Source organism: Prunus dulcis, chromosome 4 (genome assembly GCF_902201215.1).
Source record: "Prunus dulcis chromosome 4, ALMONDv2, whole genome shotgun sequence".
Classification (NCBI taxonomy): Eukaryota; Viridiplantae; Streptophyta; class Magnoliopsida; order Rosales; family Rosaceae; genus Prunus; species Prunus dulcis.
Window position 1 is genome coordinate 3,085,321 of NC_047653.1, and position 17,367 is coordinate 3,102,687.

At 36.6% G+C, this 17,367-nt stretch overlaps 4 protein-coding genes across 4 annotated transcripts; 3 read left to right on the forward strand and 1 right to left on the reverse strand.

The window, feature by feature from the left end:
• The first annotated feature begins 9,222 nt into the window (after nucleotides 1–9,222).
• On the forward strand, nucleotides 9,223–11,307 carry LOC117623840 (plant-specific TFIIB-related protein PTF2). Its single transcript, XM_034354842.1, has one exon. It carries the CDS (start codon nucleotides 9,434–9,436, stop codon nucleotides 11,060–11,062), a length of 1,629 nt encoding a protein of 542 aa, XP_034210733.1. The 5' UTR covers nucleotides 9,223–9,433; the 3' UTR covers nucleotides 11,063–11,307.
• A 1,261-nt stretch (nucleotides 11,308–12,568) lies between these two features.
• On the reverse strand, nucleotides 12,569–12,979 carry LOC117624209. The gene has a single exon (XM_034355355.1). The coding sequence runs from the start codon at nucleotides 12,977–12,979 to the stop codon at nucleotides 12,569–12,571; it is 411 nt and encodes a 136-aa protein (XP_034211246.1).
• Nucleotides 12,980–13,552: 573 nt separating this feature from the next.
• On the forward strand, nucleotides 13,553–13,960 carry LOC117624210 (uncharacterized protein At5g01610-like). Its single transcript, XM_034355356.1, has one exon. It carries the CDS (start codon nucleotides 13,553–13,555, stop codon nucleotides 13,958–13,960), a length of 408 nt encoding a protein of 135 aa, XP_034211247.1.
• Nucleotides 13,961–15,508: 1,548 nt separating this feature from the next.
• On the forward strand, nucleotides 15,509–17,359 carry LOC117625990 (heavy metal-associated isoprenylated plant protein 28-like). Its single transcript, XM_034357601.1, has 3 exons — nucleotides 15,509–15,592; nucleotides 16,122–16,197; nucleotides 16,712–17,359. The coding sequence occupies exons 1-3, from the start codon at nucleotides 15,587–15,589 to the stop codon at nucleotides 17,116–17,118; spliced, it is 489 nt and encodes a 162-aa protein (XP_034213492.1). The 5' UTR covers nucleotides 15,509–15,586; the 3' UTR covers nucleotides 17,119–17,359.
• The last annotated feature ends 8 nt before the right edge of the window (nucleotides 17,360–17,367 follow it).

Consider the following 17,367-nt stretch of genomic DNA (forward strand, 5'->3'; position numbering starts at 1 on the left):
CACTAGTAGCCCGATCAATTATATATTAATAGAGATTAACGTTTTCTTGAAAAATTGTTTGATACATAATAAAATGTTTGTTTTTACAGAATGCGGAGTTCAAAGTCATAGTCTGACAACATAAGTAATTATGTAGAGACATGGATGTAATTCTTAGATCCATGATGCTACCTTTCTAATGTTGCTAACATTTTCTCATTCCTCTTTGCCCTACTCTTTCATGCATTTCCTCTAAAACCACTGTGCTCTAAGTCATGCGCACTCTTGTACAAGCTGCACTTGAAAGAGTAGGGCAAACCACTGAGCATATCTTTGTGATATACGCCGCAAACTAATGTATCTTGCCCACTTCTAGTGTTCAACATCTGGCCATTTGCTGATTTGGGAATTCGTGGTTTTTGGTGGGCTACTGCACAATCCTACCAAATTTCTTAAAATATTCAGCAAGTGATCTGAGACAGGACAGCAAACGTTTTTTTAATTTTCTCCCATGAGCTATTCAAGCCTCTTAAGAATATTGGATTCAGTCTCAAGAACCCACGCATTTCATGTATTTAATCTCTTAAGGCCAACTCAAATAATTTGTGATTAAATATTAGTACTTCATCTTTTGACTTGTGGACAAGAATAATTTGTGATTAAATATTAGGTGTGCACTTCCTCTTGTATTTCACCCATAGGAAATTTTTTAAGGGAAAAGTTTGATGTGTAGCAGGCATCACTTTTGGTGACGAGTCATTTAGGTGTGCCATCACATAGCATGAATTTTAGAATTTTCAATGACTTTTTACCATACAAAAGAAAAATAGAGACAAAAGATCTCGACTCGTATCCATGACCATCCCTACCTTCATCCTACTACAACCCAAAATTTAAATAGGCAGAGGAAGCCCCATCTCAATACATAATTTTTAAAATTTAAAATTATAATTCTTATTTTAAATATTTATGGAATTAAGGATTTAGGAAATAATTTTGGATTTAAGAAATAAATAATTTATTTATGCCTCATTTAAAATTGCAGTTTGCCAACGGAGTCTAACATAGTGAAAAAGAACATTGACTTCGAGACCAATCTCAAGTTTGAACCTCCATTGCACATTAGTACCATATGTATGAAAAACCCCTCCCCTTTCAGTTTAGGGTCCGTTTGATAACTATTTCAATTTTAGTTTTTAATCTTCATTTTTTTGTACTAGAGTAGAAGAAAATGAGCGTGAAAATGAAAGTGGTGATAAAATTAAGAGTGAAGATGAAAGAAAAGGATGAAAGAGAGGGGTAACAAAAGTAATATAACTTGCTTCACAAGCTTTATATGAAGCCCAAAATGAAAAACAAAGAAAACACCTTTAACTAACTGAGCCCGATCCTCAGGTTTGGGCTTAGCAAATAGGAAATCACAAGATGGGTTTAGTAAATAGTAAATTTGGGTCCTGCATAATTTCCACAGTCAAAATGCTGATAATTTGAACTTGAAGAGCTCAGTGAGGACATAACCACAGCAGAGACAAACCAAACCTAATACAGTATTTGTTGCATATTTTAAGAAATAGAAATGTTGTGGCCCTAGGCAGCCCGCCCCCTCTCCTCTCCTCCCCTTCCCCAAATTAAGAAGAAAGAATTAATTTGTGCATCCGAGGTTTTAATTTCGATTCTCCCCTAATTAATTTGTGCATCCGAGGTTTTAATTTCGATTCTCCCCTTATTTAATATGGCTTGTATAAAAAATAAAACAAAGAGAGAGAGGGAATTAAGAGATAGAAAGTTGAGGGTGTCATTCTTCTTGTCAACCTCTAGAGGCCACTTGCTTCCCGAAAAGCTTTCAAGTTGGAGCAGCACCTATCTACATAAGCTGCAATTTTCTAGTTTCCTTCTTTCTAAAATTGGATTGAATTGGTCCAATTTCTTCAATCCTTGCAGATGGAAAGAAAAACAAAACCATAATTAGGGAAGGTGATTGGAATATTGTTTACCCAATTAAGCTGAGGGTAGGTTTAAAGTATGAAAGATGTGGTATTGATAGATTTTCTTAGCCCTCTAATTTGGTATTCTTTACCTAAGATGTTGTCTTACGTGGAGGGGAGTGGATCGTTTGTATTGTTGGCCTCATGCACTATCTAGATTGCCATTACGAGAAAGAAAGAAAGAAAAAGAGAGAGTAGCAAAGCAACAAAGTTATTGAGAATTGTTAATTTTGGGCCTAATCTTTATTGAGGAATTGAATTGAGGAGGAGTGGATTGAGGAGAATTATATTTCGGATTTCTATTGAAGTTGTTTACTAAATCATATGGTTTAAGGGGAGTTAGATTCCGGATTCTTATTGAAGTTGTTTACTAAATCATATGGAATTGGAGTATGAGTGATACTAATTACTAAAATGTCCTCGTTGTTGGGTTAAAGTAGATGACAAATTTGAAATTTTAAAAATTATGTGAGGATATAATGGGTAAAAAAAAAAGAATTTCTAATGAGTTAGTTCTCTAAGAATTAAAATACCACATTCCACCCAAGAATTGAATTCCTCCAAAATCAGAAATTCAATTCCTAATTTTGTGTGGGCCCACTTACTTTTAAATTCCTTAATGTGAATTAAAAGCATAAATCCTCCATACGTGAAATTTAATTCCGGATTAGTAAACAGACCATTAAACTCGTTTCCAAATCCCTTTGCCTTGTCATTGCCTTTTCTTTTCTCTACATGCAATTTTGTTTGGGACTTTCCATCGTTGTCGTTGTTGTCATCCCATATGTCATTCTACATGTCTTTTAACAAATAAGTTCATTTTTTTTCTTTTTAATTGGTGCATGTTTAATTAATGTCTAACCTATTTATGTAACCAAGTTGTGATACTTAACCTAAAAATGGAATTTGGGGCTGCTCAATCTATGAGAGGTGCGTTATCGTTTTCAATGGATGACGACGGACTAATTGGATTATGACTATATTTAAATAATTGTAAATTATATTTGAATGTGTGCAATTTTAAATTATAATTTAACAACGTAATATAGATACCGTAAAGCCAATAAAAGTTTAATTAGTTGATTACTTATTTTAAAGTGTGCTAACTGTGCACGCGTGCTATTAATTTGGACATAATAAATACTTCCAAAACTGAGATTGTGTCTATCTTGTATGTTTGTCCGATTACTATCAGGCTACTACCGCTGCTAATAGTGATAGCTGCCCACCAAAAATAATTAGCCACAATTTGTGTTCTTCTTTTGACCGTCCTACAAATTGAGCTGAGGCAACTGGCTGACTTCAAAGTGCGTCCCACAACTGACAACTGGATGGAGAATCGGATGGTGACCAAGCAAAGTATGCTCTATATCCAAGCTTAATCACCTTCTCTCCACTGTGTGAGATGTCACACCATCTAGAGTGAGGCGGTCCAACCATATTATTCGAATTTGATAAAAAAAGGGAATTCTCTGCATTGGGGTCTCATATGGCTCCATCGATCCTCAATACAGCGGATTCTCCTTTCTTGTGAGAATGATGTATGATATGAGTTAAGTCAGTTCTGAAATATAATATTAATAATTCTCCATCACTTCACTACTTTCATACTTGTCTTTATTATCTTGGTATGTATCTTTCAAAACTTGATAAAGATCTGTATTACTCATGTGTTAATTAATTAAAAATATTAATTACATTTAGTTTAATCTTTTCATGCCGATTATATAACTAGCGATTCATATTTTCTATTAGACTCATTCCAAGGGACAAAATTCTTGTTAATTGGTTCATAATTAACATGTTAACAACTACAATATATCTTCAAAAATATGTATAGAACTCAAAATTCCAAACCTTCTTCTAATAACACAGGCATGCATGCATATTATATATATATTGCTTGTTGTTGAAGGTAGGATTGCTCTGTGCTATATGCGCCATTTTGCAATAAGGTACGATTAATCAACAGACACTTTTCTCCATAAATATACAAGCTAAATCTATCATTGAGTAACAATATTCCCATAAAAAGTGCATTTATTTATGTTTTTAATACATGCGATATCGAGGAGGAGGAAATCGAACATAAGAACTCAAGTACAAGAATAAATTAATATTCTTAACTACTTGAGCTAGTCCATTTATTTTTTTTCATCCAGAGATATCAAAGACAACCGCCATATACACACACGTATAACGGTATAAGTTGATTTAATGATGATGGGGGTCGGGTCCTCCAGGGCTCACTCTCATCGGCACCTCATAGTATCTGTGGTGGACAAGTGTTGCCTTGCTACCTTGATTTAATCCTGGGAACGATATTTTGCTCTTGTACTTATAATTCCTCAGAGGCCGAGTTTCTGCACTTGTTGCTGATAGAAGCAAGACCACCACAATTATGCACAACATGAAGAGGCATGCAAAATTAAATTTCCTCATTCTTCTCATAATTATTATTTGCAAGTAGCTTGCTCGAGAGCTAGGTGTTCATAATAATTACACAAGTTTGTGCCAATTTATACTTGTTGTTCGTCGTACTTATTTGCTGTATTTTTTCTTCTTTATCTGATTTATAACTTAGTGGAGGCGGCGGCGTACCTTGTACATATCATTCTTATGCAATCAGTAATTGTCGTGTTGTAATTTATACGTGTGTTGGGTTGTCGTTTTTCGGTTGTCTCGATCACTAATAAGATTTTAAGGCCAAGCCTGTGTCATCTCAACTGCATTAATGAATTGTAACCTTGTCACGTATAGATCAGATTAGCATTGACCATGCAGATGAGCTTAATTATACTATAATTAGGGCTTTAAAAAGTAACACCTCTTTCTGATCTTAACTGGATAACGAAGGAGGTAGGCGCACCGATTAAAATTTCCAATGCAATACTAGTGGCGTGGTCCATATTCCATGCAGATTCATTACCACTGTGAATCTGTGATCGGTTGACAGTTGATGACACGACAATTAATTACTTTAAACAAATGGACTAATATATTTTTGGACGGTTAATGAGGTAACTCATCGTATTGCTGATGAGCTAAAACTAGCTAGAAAAAAAATTATATTGGGTGGAGTATCTATGCTGATGCCGCCCATTCTCATTTTGATGCAGTTTAATGGAAACCACCTCGGATATGAAGTGACCTCAATGGATTATGGATAAGTCATGTATAAGATACGTGTAGATTGATTCTCCAATAAGTATTTAATTGTTAAGGATTGGTTACATATTTATGATCTTTGCTGTTAGATTGCATTCATTAGATGTTGTCTAGATTAGAAATATGTAACCAATCTTTAATGTAAAACTTATTGGAGAATCTCCCTTTTCTCCTTCAATCTGCTTCTCTCTTCATCTTTGCCTCTCAGTGGGGAGAACTTGGTTGTTTTGAGTAGGTGAACTCAGTTGGTTCTGTTCCTTCATATTACTTTGGCTCTGCATTTGGTTTGGTTGCTGCCATTTAATTTGTTACCTGTTCTAATCAATCTTGTGTTATTATGTTCCTAAATCCTAATAGAAATCCGTACATATATACGCATATTCTTAAAAAAAATGCTGAAACAGAGAACAACTTATTGAAGATATGTTGCTAATGATCAGATTAGACATTGTTCTCGCTTCTATTAAGCTAGATGCTTGATGCAACGGAAAAAATAATATCAGCAGCAGCAATATTAAAAGTTTTCTTTCATGAAGCGTGCTTAGCATCTGTCAGAAGATATGTTCTGATGAAATTTCACAGAATTTATGTTGCGGAACTGCAAATCCAACATTTTGCTATTCCATATGAACAATTTCACTGGCACTGAACAAGCCTTGGTCAGTATATTACTTGCCTCTATAAGTTAATTGAGAGGCTAATATGGCCTAAAGTTGAGCATAAGTGAGAGCAAGCAAACAAACTTCTTTACGTCTTCGAGGCTTCTGACTCATAATAATGGGAAACTTGAGGCTCAAGCACCAAACCTGTTTTCCCGATGTGGGATTCGCACTCTCCATAACCCTCGTGTCCATTATCCATATGCATTTCTTTTCATATAATGCCAGAAAAAATGAAGGTAGGCTAAAAGCTTGCTCCTCTTAACTTAATGCATTTCCTGTTTGTTATGGGGCATGATCTCCTTCTCCACGTTCTGTCTCATATATATACTTTGGACAAAAGCTTTAAAATTTGTCAGTATCTATAAGTTTTGGTTTTAAGCTCCTAGACAAATTCCATCCGGACCTACCATGCTTGGCTTTCACAAATCAAGGCATCGGATGTCTGAGACTGAGAATTGGGTGCTATAGCCATCCTCTGCAAAATTAAATTTGAAACTCTCAGCCAGTCAGCTTCTCACCATATATATAATATCACTAAGGAAAGTTGAGACTTTAATTTTTCGAACTTCTACTTGCAAGTGTTCTAGTGGATTTATATATGCAACTACTTATCATGGCTTCAAAACTCAAACAACTGTGCTGCTTCTTTTTGTTGTTGTGCAATTATTATATATTTCAAAAGTACTAAACAGTGTTTGACTTTGTTAATTTAGCGATGATGGTTGCATTTTCTCTGTATAACACTTTGAAAAGCAGTTCAATTGAATATTGAAGGTGCTTTAAGCATAAACACAAATAAAAATGATCACGCGAACAAGATAACATATAGGGGAACCTACTTGCAATGCAAGCTTCATATTGACTGAGCAAATTGAAAGAAAAAAAAAAAAAAAACAGATAAATTCTGTAAAAAAAGCCCTCCCTACGACGTAAGTTATGAGGAAATCTTGAATTGCAGAGGTATCTGTTTTGTAGATTATGTTGACTTATGCTGCAAAAGAACAAGTTCAAGCTTTGTATGTAGATCAAACGCTGATGGCTTTGACTTATGATTCTGATGTGACTTGAAGCAACTTATTGGTATATGCAGAATTCGAGTTGGAAAAGCAAGATAAGATACCATTTGAAATTGAATAATATATTTAGTACAGTTTATCTTATCCTTAATTGTCACTTGTAAATGAGCATTAGCTTTCGTTTTTGGCTGCTAATAATATAAAACTGAAAAGTGCATGTTGTGAGCGAATCATATATAATATCCTTGTAGTACTTTTCATCCTCATTCTGAAAGAGAAAACATTCTGTTTTGCAGATTTCTTTCCCATCATATCATGATTTTGAGAAAGCGATACTTCTTTACTCTACTCCCTACCATTTTATATATAATACACCTGGAAAAAGGAACAAAATTACAAACAAACAAAGATGGATTCAGGTAATATATTTATTGCTCAGCAGCTACTGAACCATCAGCAGTACATTTTTTATTTTAAAAAAAAGAACAAAACACGAATTATTTGTTACTTGACACTTCTCTGTGCCATGATCGATGCTCAACGATCATAAAAAGTTCCCTCAAGTTTCAACAGAGTTTCCGATTTTCATTTCGACCGAAAATGAAAGGTACACCCTGAAACCGAAACATATGTATATATGCTAATTAGAGCCCTCGAGGTCTCTCGTTGAGGTTGTATACTCGCCAACTCTGGAGTGATGTTGTGGATCGGGACCTCCCGGGCTAATTCGTTTGGGTTTGGAACGAGTTTGGTTTGCGTCTTGTTTTCGCAACCAAACGTTGAGTAATTCCCTGGCACTTCCAGCCAATGCTTGGCCGGAACTGGTTAAGTTGCTCTTCTTCCCCAGACTTGGATTAAGAGGGCGAGTTTCGGAAGTAGAAAATAAAAGCAGCAGCATTAGTGCAGACCAGACACAAAATCTCCACCTAAAAAGCATTTTTCTCTAATGGTTTTTGTTTTTTTGGTTGAAAATGTTAGGCTTGTAGTAGAGACTCGAATGGAAGGGGGTATGATATATATAGAGCATCAATGTGTTTATTTTTTGTGTTATTAAACAAAGTGGGTGGGAAATGGGACCTCAAAAGCTTCTTTTTTTGTTTTGTTTTGTTTTGTTTTGTAATTTGTAATTTGTGGTGTGATGCTTGTTTGTTTTGTTGTGTTTTGTGATTGGGTTCTTATACCTTGACCACCTTGTGTTGTTTGTGCTCCTTTTCACTAATCAGAAATAACAAATACCGACCATCATCTCTGCTGCTACTTAAACTAAATTTATCAGCTGGACTGGAGATATATATACTTAAAAGAGTTAAAATTTCATCTCTTATATCCTAACTCGTATAGCCGCACGGCTATACTTGGACTTTTTTTTAAAATAATAATAATTTAACCGCACGGCTATACTTGGGTACCTTTTAATTTTTTAAATAAGTAGTATAGCCGCGCGGCTATACCGACTAAATAAAATATATTAAAATAGTATAGCCGGCGGCTATACCTGGGTCTTTTTAAAATTTTTTTAAAATAAGAGGTACAGCCGCGCGGCTAAACTGGGCCTATTTTTTAAAAAATAAATCGTATAGCCGTGCGGCTGTACCTATTAAATATAATATATTTAAAGCGTATCGCCGTGCGGCTATACTTGGGTCCTGTTCTAATGTTTTTAATGAGTAGTATAGCCGCCGGGCTATACGGGGCCTTTTGAAATAAATGGTATAGCCGTGCGGCTCTACCTATTAAATCTAATATATTAAACCGTATACCTATTATTTTAATAATAGTATAGCCGTGCGGCTATACTTGGGCTTTTTTAAAAAAATTGTATAGCCGGCGGCTATACTTGGGTCCCCTTTAATTTTTTAATTAACTAGTATAGCCGATCGGCTGTATTTAATAATATATTAAAATAGTATAGCCGCGCGGCTATACCTGGGTCCTTTTTTATTTTTTTAGTCAGAAGTATAGCCGGTGGGCTAGACTGGGCCTTTTAAAAAAAATAAATAGTATAGCCGTGCGGCTGTACTTACTAAATATAATATATTTAAAGTGTATCGCCGTGCGGCTATACTTGGGTCATGTGATAATTTTTTTTTAATGAGTAGTATAGCCGCCGGGCTATACGGGGCCTTTTTAAAAATAAATGGTATAGCCGAGCGGCCCTACTTAATAAATATAATATATTTAAATTGTATAGCCGCTCGGCTATACCCATTTGTTTTTTTTTTGTTTAAAAAGTAGTATAGCCGCTCGGCTGTACGTGTTAAATACATACTGAGAGAGTGATTTTAAAGTAAATCAAAAAGCCCTTTGTAGAAATTGGCGAGCCTCACCGACTCATCCCTCTACTTAAAAAAACCCCTATTAATAACATTCATACTTGAAATCAAAGTCTCCCTCTTTCTTCCTTTCGTTTTTCCGGTTTGCCCTTTCCTAGTAATTAAAGGGTTTCCTGGTATAAATACCAAAAATCTTGTGAAATATCAAACCATATACCATTTAAATTACACAACTTTTAATAACTTTCACTCAAAATTTTCCTTCTCAAGTACCTAATTTTCTCACCAACCAAACACAGCAATAGTGAGTAGTGAGTCTAGTGACATACCCTTCAATCACCGACCCAAACATGCCCATCTGCAACAGTTGCAAGGGCAAGACCTTCATCCGCGACGACGTCACAAACAACCTCGCCTGCTCCACCTGCGGACGGCTCCAAGAGTACGACAATTTGGTCGACCAGTACGGCGGCATCAACGGCCCCACCGGCACCTTCGTTTCCGTCGGCACCACTGGCAGCGGCAACGTTTACAGCTACAAAGAGACCAAAATCTACGAGGCAAGAAAGCTCATCGACGATGTGTCGCTTAGGCTGGGATTTTCGCCCTCCGAATCCGACGACGTCAAGAGAATGGTCGCGACAATCACCGAAGGTGAGTACGGCCAAGGTAATTGGTTCAATGTTTTCGTTGGTGCTTGCTCCTATGTTGGCATGAGAAGAGATAACAAGTCCTTGCCGATCTCCGAGGTTGCTTCGGTGATCGGCTCCGATGCCTATGAACTTGGTAGGATGATCATGCGGGTTGTTAATTTCCTCGATTTGAAAAAACCCAATTTTCCAGAATTCGATATTGTCAACTTGTTCGAGCGGACGCTTAGGAATTCACATAGTTTCGCTGATGTTGAAGGGGATAAGGTGCAGAGAATGAAAAAACAGGGCATATTTTTGATACATTGTGCCATGAAGTGGTTCTTGACCACCGGGCGTAGGCCGCTTCCAATTGTGGCGGCGGTGTTGGTGCTCGTGGCGGAGTTGAATGGTATTAGCATTAGGATTGAGGAATTGGCTAAGGAAATCCATGCCGTTGTACATACTAGTAGGTTGAGGTATAGGGAGCTTTTACAGGCGCTTGTGAAGGTTGCACAAGCCTTGCCATGGGGGAAGGATATTACAGTTAAGAATGTGGTTAAGAATGCCCCGTTTGTGATTCAGTATATGGAAAGGAAGGCGATGTCAAAGCCGAGTAAGAAGAAGGATTCGGAGGGCGGTGTTGGGTTAGATTTGGGAGATGTTGTTAGAGATTGTTTGAGGAAAGATATTGGAGATGGGACTGATATGATGTCCTTTGAAGATGATTCTGAAACAGAAATGGAAAAGTTAAAGCTTGCACACCAGTCTTGGTATTTTGAGGCAGAAGATGGTGGGTGCGCATTGAGTGTTGACAATGTGGATAAGCTGAAGCTTTCACATGAATGCTTATCCATGATGTACTCAAAGTTTTTGGATGAGGTTGGGAATGTTAAGTCGTCTGGGGGGTTAAAAGAGGTTCGTGAAAGGAAAAAGAGGCGGGGTTTTGAGCTCCATGCTTGTACAGAGTGGTGGAATGGAAAGTCTGCATTGAGCAGGAGGCTTCTACTTAAGGAGATATTGGAGAAAGATGTAGGATTGGATGTTGTGCCCCCATCTTTTGTTAATGGTTGCGTGACTGTAAAGAAGAGGAGAGACAAGATAAATGCTGCCAAGCTGCGTATTGATAAAATTATGCATCCATTAAATGCTCATTCAGGTGACAGTATCGATACTTGCACTTCTGAAGATGTACATACTACGAAGAAGAGAAAGAGAGCACTTGGTATTGATTGGGAAGATTTAATTATTGAAACTCTTCTCCTTCATCGAGTAAAAGAGGAGGAAATTGAGAAGGGGTGGTACAATGTCTTACTGGAATTACATGTGTTCAACTCTGGGATTGTGTGAGAGCTTCTGACATGGTGAAACTGTAATCGGTGGAATATGCTCACATGCCTTTCCAACTGCACGATCAAAGTGACATTTTTGTTGAAATTTTGTTAATCTCACATCTGATACAATTATACAAGCTCTCTCCTGTTTTGAAACAGAAGATTGGCAATTACATTATAATACATACTGGTTCTTTTAATGGGACCTCATTCATTTGTTACAAAGGTTATTATTAAGAAAGGAAATTCTTTTGTCTCGAAGGTTTATCTTTTCTACATATATATGTTGCTTTTTATGTTACCTGGCTCGTTTTTGGGTGGGGTGGGGTGTGTGGGTTGGATTCGGTCATGGAGAACACAATACAATACTATGTTGGCTGTTCTTTAGGGGAACTTTGATAGTTATGGGCATATTTATGTTTCATCGTGTATTTTGCTATTGCAAAGTTGCATTTATATGAAAACTCAATCTTCTTGGCAGCAAACTTATTTTCTCAGAACCATCTTTCTAGAAATTTCACCTGGTGCATATTCTTTAATCAGCCATTTCATGCTCGTGTCTAGATAACTAGCCATAACTCTGATCTGTCCAAACTTTCTTGAGTGATAAATATAAAGCTGTTTGCTTTTTCTCGACAACATTCTTATTCTCTCTCTCTAAACCAAGTTTTTCTATATATTTTTCTCGGGTGCAGTGAGGTGTATTAGTTTCTGTTTTTACACTATGAGTAGGCTAAACAGCTAAGCGAACTAAATGGTTAAATGAAACCATAGAATCAGTGCAATGCAGGTTTGCTGTATGAGTAAGGCTGATCGCTTAAGTAAGCTTCATTATGCCTTAACTCTTAAATAAATGGCAGTTGAATTTGCATTTCTTGCTCTGCCCCTGTTTTTGTTCCTTCTACACTACTTCTTTAAACTGTTTGTTATGATTCATTTGATGATTGATGTTCATTCAACTGCTTACATCTCGCCTGCGAGACGAAATTTATTTACTGGTTAGCTGTAAATGGAGCAATTTTCAGATTTCCAAATTTTTTTACTTGCCATTTATCATTTGTGGATGTGAAATTTGTAATAAGAGAAATCATTAAACTCTTAAATCTATGAACTTTGCTGCAGATGGGGTTCACCGCATATTTATGACCCATGAGTGCACCCTGTACTTTGTAAAATCTGCATAGCTAATGTTCATTTGCTGGATTGTTGTGAGATTGAATAGGCAATTCGTTTGATGATGAATTAATTTGATTAGGAGCTTATTATTGTGCAAGTATTGTTTCCATCATATCTGGTGTCATTAAACCCACTTCATATGGTATTAATTATCATCAACTGAAATTTTATTTTCCTAGCAGGCTACGACAATCAGAAACCTTATCAAAACATAGCCATTGATTTGGACAAGCAATGGATGGGGAAAAAGGAGAAAAATAAGCTTCCCCAAATAGGAACTGAGGTTGTAAAATGATGAAATTCAGGCACCTACTGGACTTTGGCCAGCTTGGCAGTCAACGTGCAATTACTGCCCAGCAGCAAATGCATCAACCGGAAAAGTCTTGGTGATGCCAGCGAGGCTCTTGAAGTGAATCTTTCCAGTGGGCTGTTCATCAGCAGTTATTTCACTGACTGGTGGCCAGAGCATGAGTTCCTTGGCCTTCACTCCCTTGAGCTTCTTAATCCTCTTCTTTTCAATATAGCCTTTAATTTCAGAGTCATAACTCACAAGCTTACTGATCAATTTGAAGCTGTGTTCGACTTTCTTCTTTTGGAGGATCCACATGTAGCCAGTGCTCCTCACAAACCCGACTTCAATCACATCGGCCAGGGGCAAAAGCCCAAGTGGAAGTTCAAACTCTTGCAGCAGCGCAGTCGCCAACCCCAGTCCCTCTTCATGGCCCTTCTTGATGATTCCTCCTTCCTTCTCTGCCATGATTGAACCCTTTTTCTTCTTCTTTAAGTTCGAAGAAAACCAGTGAAGTTGTAAGTACTTTTGGGTAAGGGGATTAATTTATACCAAGTTACTGCATGCATGGGACAAATAGAATGGAGAAATCAAGGTAATTTTCATTGTAGTAGTCACCAAAATTTCTCATAAATCCTTATTTTATGATCCATGAGATGAATCACTGGAGGCTCCAAAGTGTGTTGTGGTCTTCACCCCCATTTTTCTGCTTTTGTTGGGTCCTATTCTTCCTGTTCGTTTAAGACAATTGCAACCAGACAATGAGCTGCCCAAATTCAGTATGGGAAAGTAGGCGTATCGTATCATTGAGCTTTGTACTCGAACTGAAACAATGTTGTAATCTAAGATTAACATATCGATTAAACCTAGGTGTGTAATGGCCATCCAACTTAAGCACGCTGTTGAAATTTGTCCCAATGCATGTAATAACTTTGTATAAATTAACCCCTTTACCTCAACCAAACATACCCACAACTTCACTGCTTCATTTGAAACTTTAAGCAAGCAAGCAAGAAAGAAAGAAAAACAGAGTTATCAGTCATGGCAGAGAAGGAAGGAGGAATTGTCAAGAAGGGCCATGAAGAGGGACTGGCATTGGCAACTGCTCTGCTCCAGGAGTTTGATCTTCCTCTAGGGCTCTTGCCCCTTGCCGATGTGATCGAAGTGGGCTTTGTGAGGAGCACCGGCTACATGTGGATCCTCCAGAAGAAGAAGGTTGAACACAGCTTCAAATTGATCAGTAAGCTTGTGAGTTATGACACTGAAATTAAAGGCTACATTGAAAACAAGAGAATTAAGAAGCTCAAGGGAGTGAAGGCTAAGGAGCTCATGCTCTGGCCTCCAGTCAGCGAAATCATCGTTGATCAGCCAACCGGAAAAATCAACTTCAAAAGCCTTGCCGGCATTACTAAGACTTTTCCAGTTGAGGCATTTGCTGCCGGCCAGTAGGACATGTTGTTGACTATCTAGCAAGCAAGCCAAGGTCCAGCCGGTGCCTACATATCATCAGTTTACTTCATTTCCTTACTCGGGTAAAATTTCTCCCTTTTTTTTTTTTTTTTTTTTTCATTCCCCCACCACTTTCGTCCAAATCCAGGGCTGTATCATGATATGGTTTCTGATTGTGGTATCCTAATAGAAAATAAAAATTAAGTTGATGATAATCAATACCGTTAGGAGTAGATTTTGAGTTTTGTATCCAAATCATCTTTATGAATTAAATTTATGAATTAGAAATCTTTCAGTGTCACTGTGGAATGGTAACACCATCTACTTATATTATAACACGTGTTTCATTATAAATATAAATATATCGCTCACTCATATACTCATATTATAGTAGGTGGATAATTTCCTAAATATATAAAGTCCAACTTCCTCATTCAAATGCTCAGACGTAGGACAGATATCGGTTGTACCAATTAGAAAGGGATTGTTATAAAAGTCGTTTTTCTTAAATTAAAAGTCCCGGATCACGGTGCACATGAATTTGGAATCTCACTTTATATGGTCCTGCAAGGCAAAGAGATGCAACTAGGCCATATTTCACCGACCTCCCCTCCACCTCCCTCTCTATCTTTCCAGGAACCAGGACTTGAAGACCAAGTCAAGTCCACTCCTTTTTGCTCCTTCTCGAATCTCAATATCCATATTATTATCAAATATGGTATCACTTCTTTATCTCGGTAATAATAAAAAATTGATGCTACATATATCATATTTTTCATTAAAATAAAAACAAGGAAATTCATTTACAAACTACACTATGATGAGTAAATATGTTACAAATAATTTATTCGATAAGAAAGCGATACATTAGACACCGAGAGTGTTCAAGTCGTGAGATATGAGAGTTATTATAGGCCATATATATTTTTTTTACGATGGAACATGACCTAATTGTAACTCATTTTTCCAACTTACCAACGGAGCATTATAGTACAACAACTTGCACATGTGACATGTAATAAAGTTGTAAAGATGATATATATGATGGAATCCATTATCCATGCATATATATTTATTAATTAATGGCTATAATTAAAAACATTTTAATAATAATGACGATGATGATGACTGTATGTATGGCGTTAGCAACTATGGTGACGGCCAAACTGGTTTAATAATTGCAATTAAAAAATAAAATAAAAATCCATTGTTATTTCCTGTACACACCAGAGTGACTTGACCAACACGGCTAAGTCTTTAATTAGACAATATATTACTTGTATAGGTAGGTTATTAGAAATTTAGAGCTCATCAGAAGGCTTGCACATCAACTTCTAAGCAGTTGCTGTGCACTTTCACTGAAAGCAAGATCGATGGTGAAGAAGAAAACGAAAGATATAATTAAAAGAAAGTTGTGTTGTGGGGGCTACTCGTTTTAAAAAAATATTCTAACTTATCTTGCCTTTGCTTAGGCAGCAGCGTTGAAGTTATCAAATATCTTTGGACAAAGATCTCTGCCGTCTATATATATTGAGTGCAATTGTTTAGTTTCTCATTCCAAGAAGTTGGAGGCTTAAACGTACGAACCAATTTGCAAAAGAGACCAGAGATATATCTTATTCCAACATGACGGTGAGAAACAACTCTTTTTGGTTTTCTGTCTGTCTATACTTGTCTCATCCCATGCATGATGACATATACATCAGAGATGAGGTTTATTTATGCATGTACTTCAGTCAGGGAAGGAGTCACAAATCCCTCGTAATATACTACGAAACATATGTCATAACAATACAATTTCTGCAATTAACTTAGCGCTTTCAATTGAAGATGAGAAAGTTAGTGATTTTCAAGTTTTGATCGCTCATACTAAGAATCGTACCTCCGCCTCTGACTTTAGTACTTGCTTATACTTCATGATAGCATCTTTATATATGTACTATATATATGCAAGTTTATATTCAGGCATATATATGTTGGACAACTTTCAATCCAAGAACAGTATATGTACAAGCATGAAGTTCTGCATGGCGTGTTAAATATATGTTGTTTATTTTTGAAGTTAAACACTAACTGCATTGGCAGAAGGTACTTATTTTTGAAAATTTATTAGCAAGTAAATTGAATTGTAATCAATATGTGGATTGTTAATTTTGTGCAGATAGTAGAGCTCATAGTGCACATGGATTGTGCTGGCTGCGAGACCAAGATAAGGAAAGCTCTGAAAAAGCTGAAAGGTATAATTTTGTAAAAGTGCTTTTGTCTTCTTCTTCTTCTTCTTCATTTTTGTCGCTCTATCTCTAGCATTAATACAAGTTATTGAGAAGAGATGATCCTGCAGAAATTTAACACTTTCTTTCTAATGATTGGCGGGTTATGAAACGGACAAGTACGTCACATAAAATTAACTGATTAGTAAAAGAGATTACTTAAAGATCAAGCCCAAGACCAAAAGTTTTCCTTCTATTCTAAGTAAGAAGGATCGACAAGGTACAATATAACAAGTAGTATGTTGGTTTAAAAAATATCGAAGACTAGATTTTACTCCTTATAAAATATTCAGCTTAGCTTAATCCCTTGGTTAAGATTATCTGTAATCTTTTAACTAATCATGTACATAGAGAAGAATTGAACTTGAGTGTAAGGAGACGGATACACCGACTTAGCCAACTAACTTAACCGTAAATATGCTTCATTGTGATGATTGTAATGTTATTATGTAAATTAATTAATTAACTGTATGGATGGCAGGAGTGGATGCTATTGATGTAGACGTCAACATGCAGAAGGTGACTGTAATGGGATGGGCTGACCAAAAAAAAGTGTTGAAGGCAGTTAGGAAGACTGGAAAGAGAGCTGAGCTTTGGCCTTACCCTTACAATCCACAATACCACAACATCAATAATCTCCAATACTACCGTCAACATCAGCCACACGATCATCATCATGATCATCACCATCATGGCTACAAGAAGCGAGCACCCATCATCACCTATGACTCAATACCTAATTCATCCTACTCCTACAACTACTACAAGCATGGCTCCACAAGTCATGAGCATGGCTACTATCAACCTCCTCCTTACTCCACCATTTTTAGTGAGCAGGACACTGCTGCGTTCAGTGACGATAACCCTCATGCTTGCTCCATAATGTGAATTCACTTTGATATGTACATATTAAGATATGTATATATGCCAATGGTTTTCTCCAGCTTTTTTGTTTTCATCTTTTAATAAGAATACTAGCGTCAGTTGTTTATGCACCAACAGTTCTATGACGCGGTGGCATAACTTTAGTTTGAAGGTTTTCTTCTTCACTACCTTTGTAAATACAGTGTGTTGTCATGTATATTATTATAATACAGAGTGATGGCGACATATAATTATTTGGTTCCAACTTAAGTA

What these genes read in the sequence shown, in the direction of transcription:
- LOC117623840 (XM_034354842.1), top strand. Translation starts at nt 9,434, where the DNA reads ATGCCCATCTGCAACAGTTGCAAGGGCAAGACCTTCATCCGCGACGAC.
- LOC117624209 (XM_034355355.1), bottom strand. Translation starts at nt 12,979, where the DNA reads ATGGCAGAGAAGGAAGGAGGAATCATCAAGAAGGGCCATGAAGAGGGA.
- LOC117624210 (XM_034355356.1), top strand. Translation starts at nt 13,553, where the DNA reads ATGGCAGAGAAGGAAGGAGGAATTGTCAAGAAGGGCCATGAAGAGGGA.
- LOC117625990 (XM_034357601.1), top strand. An exon ending in AGCTCTGAAAAAGCTGAAAG is followed by an intron (nt 16,198 to 16,711) that starts GTATAATTTTGT and finishes TATGGATGGCAG; the next exon opens with GAGTGGATGCTATTGATGTA.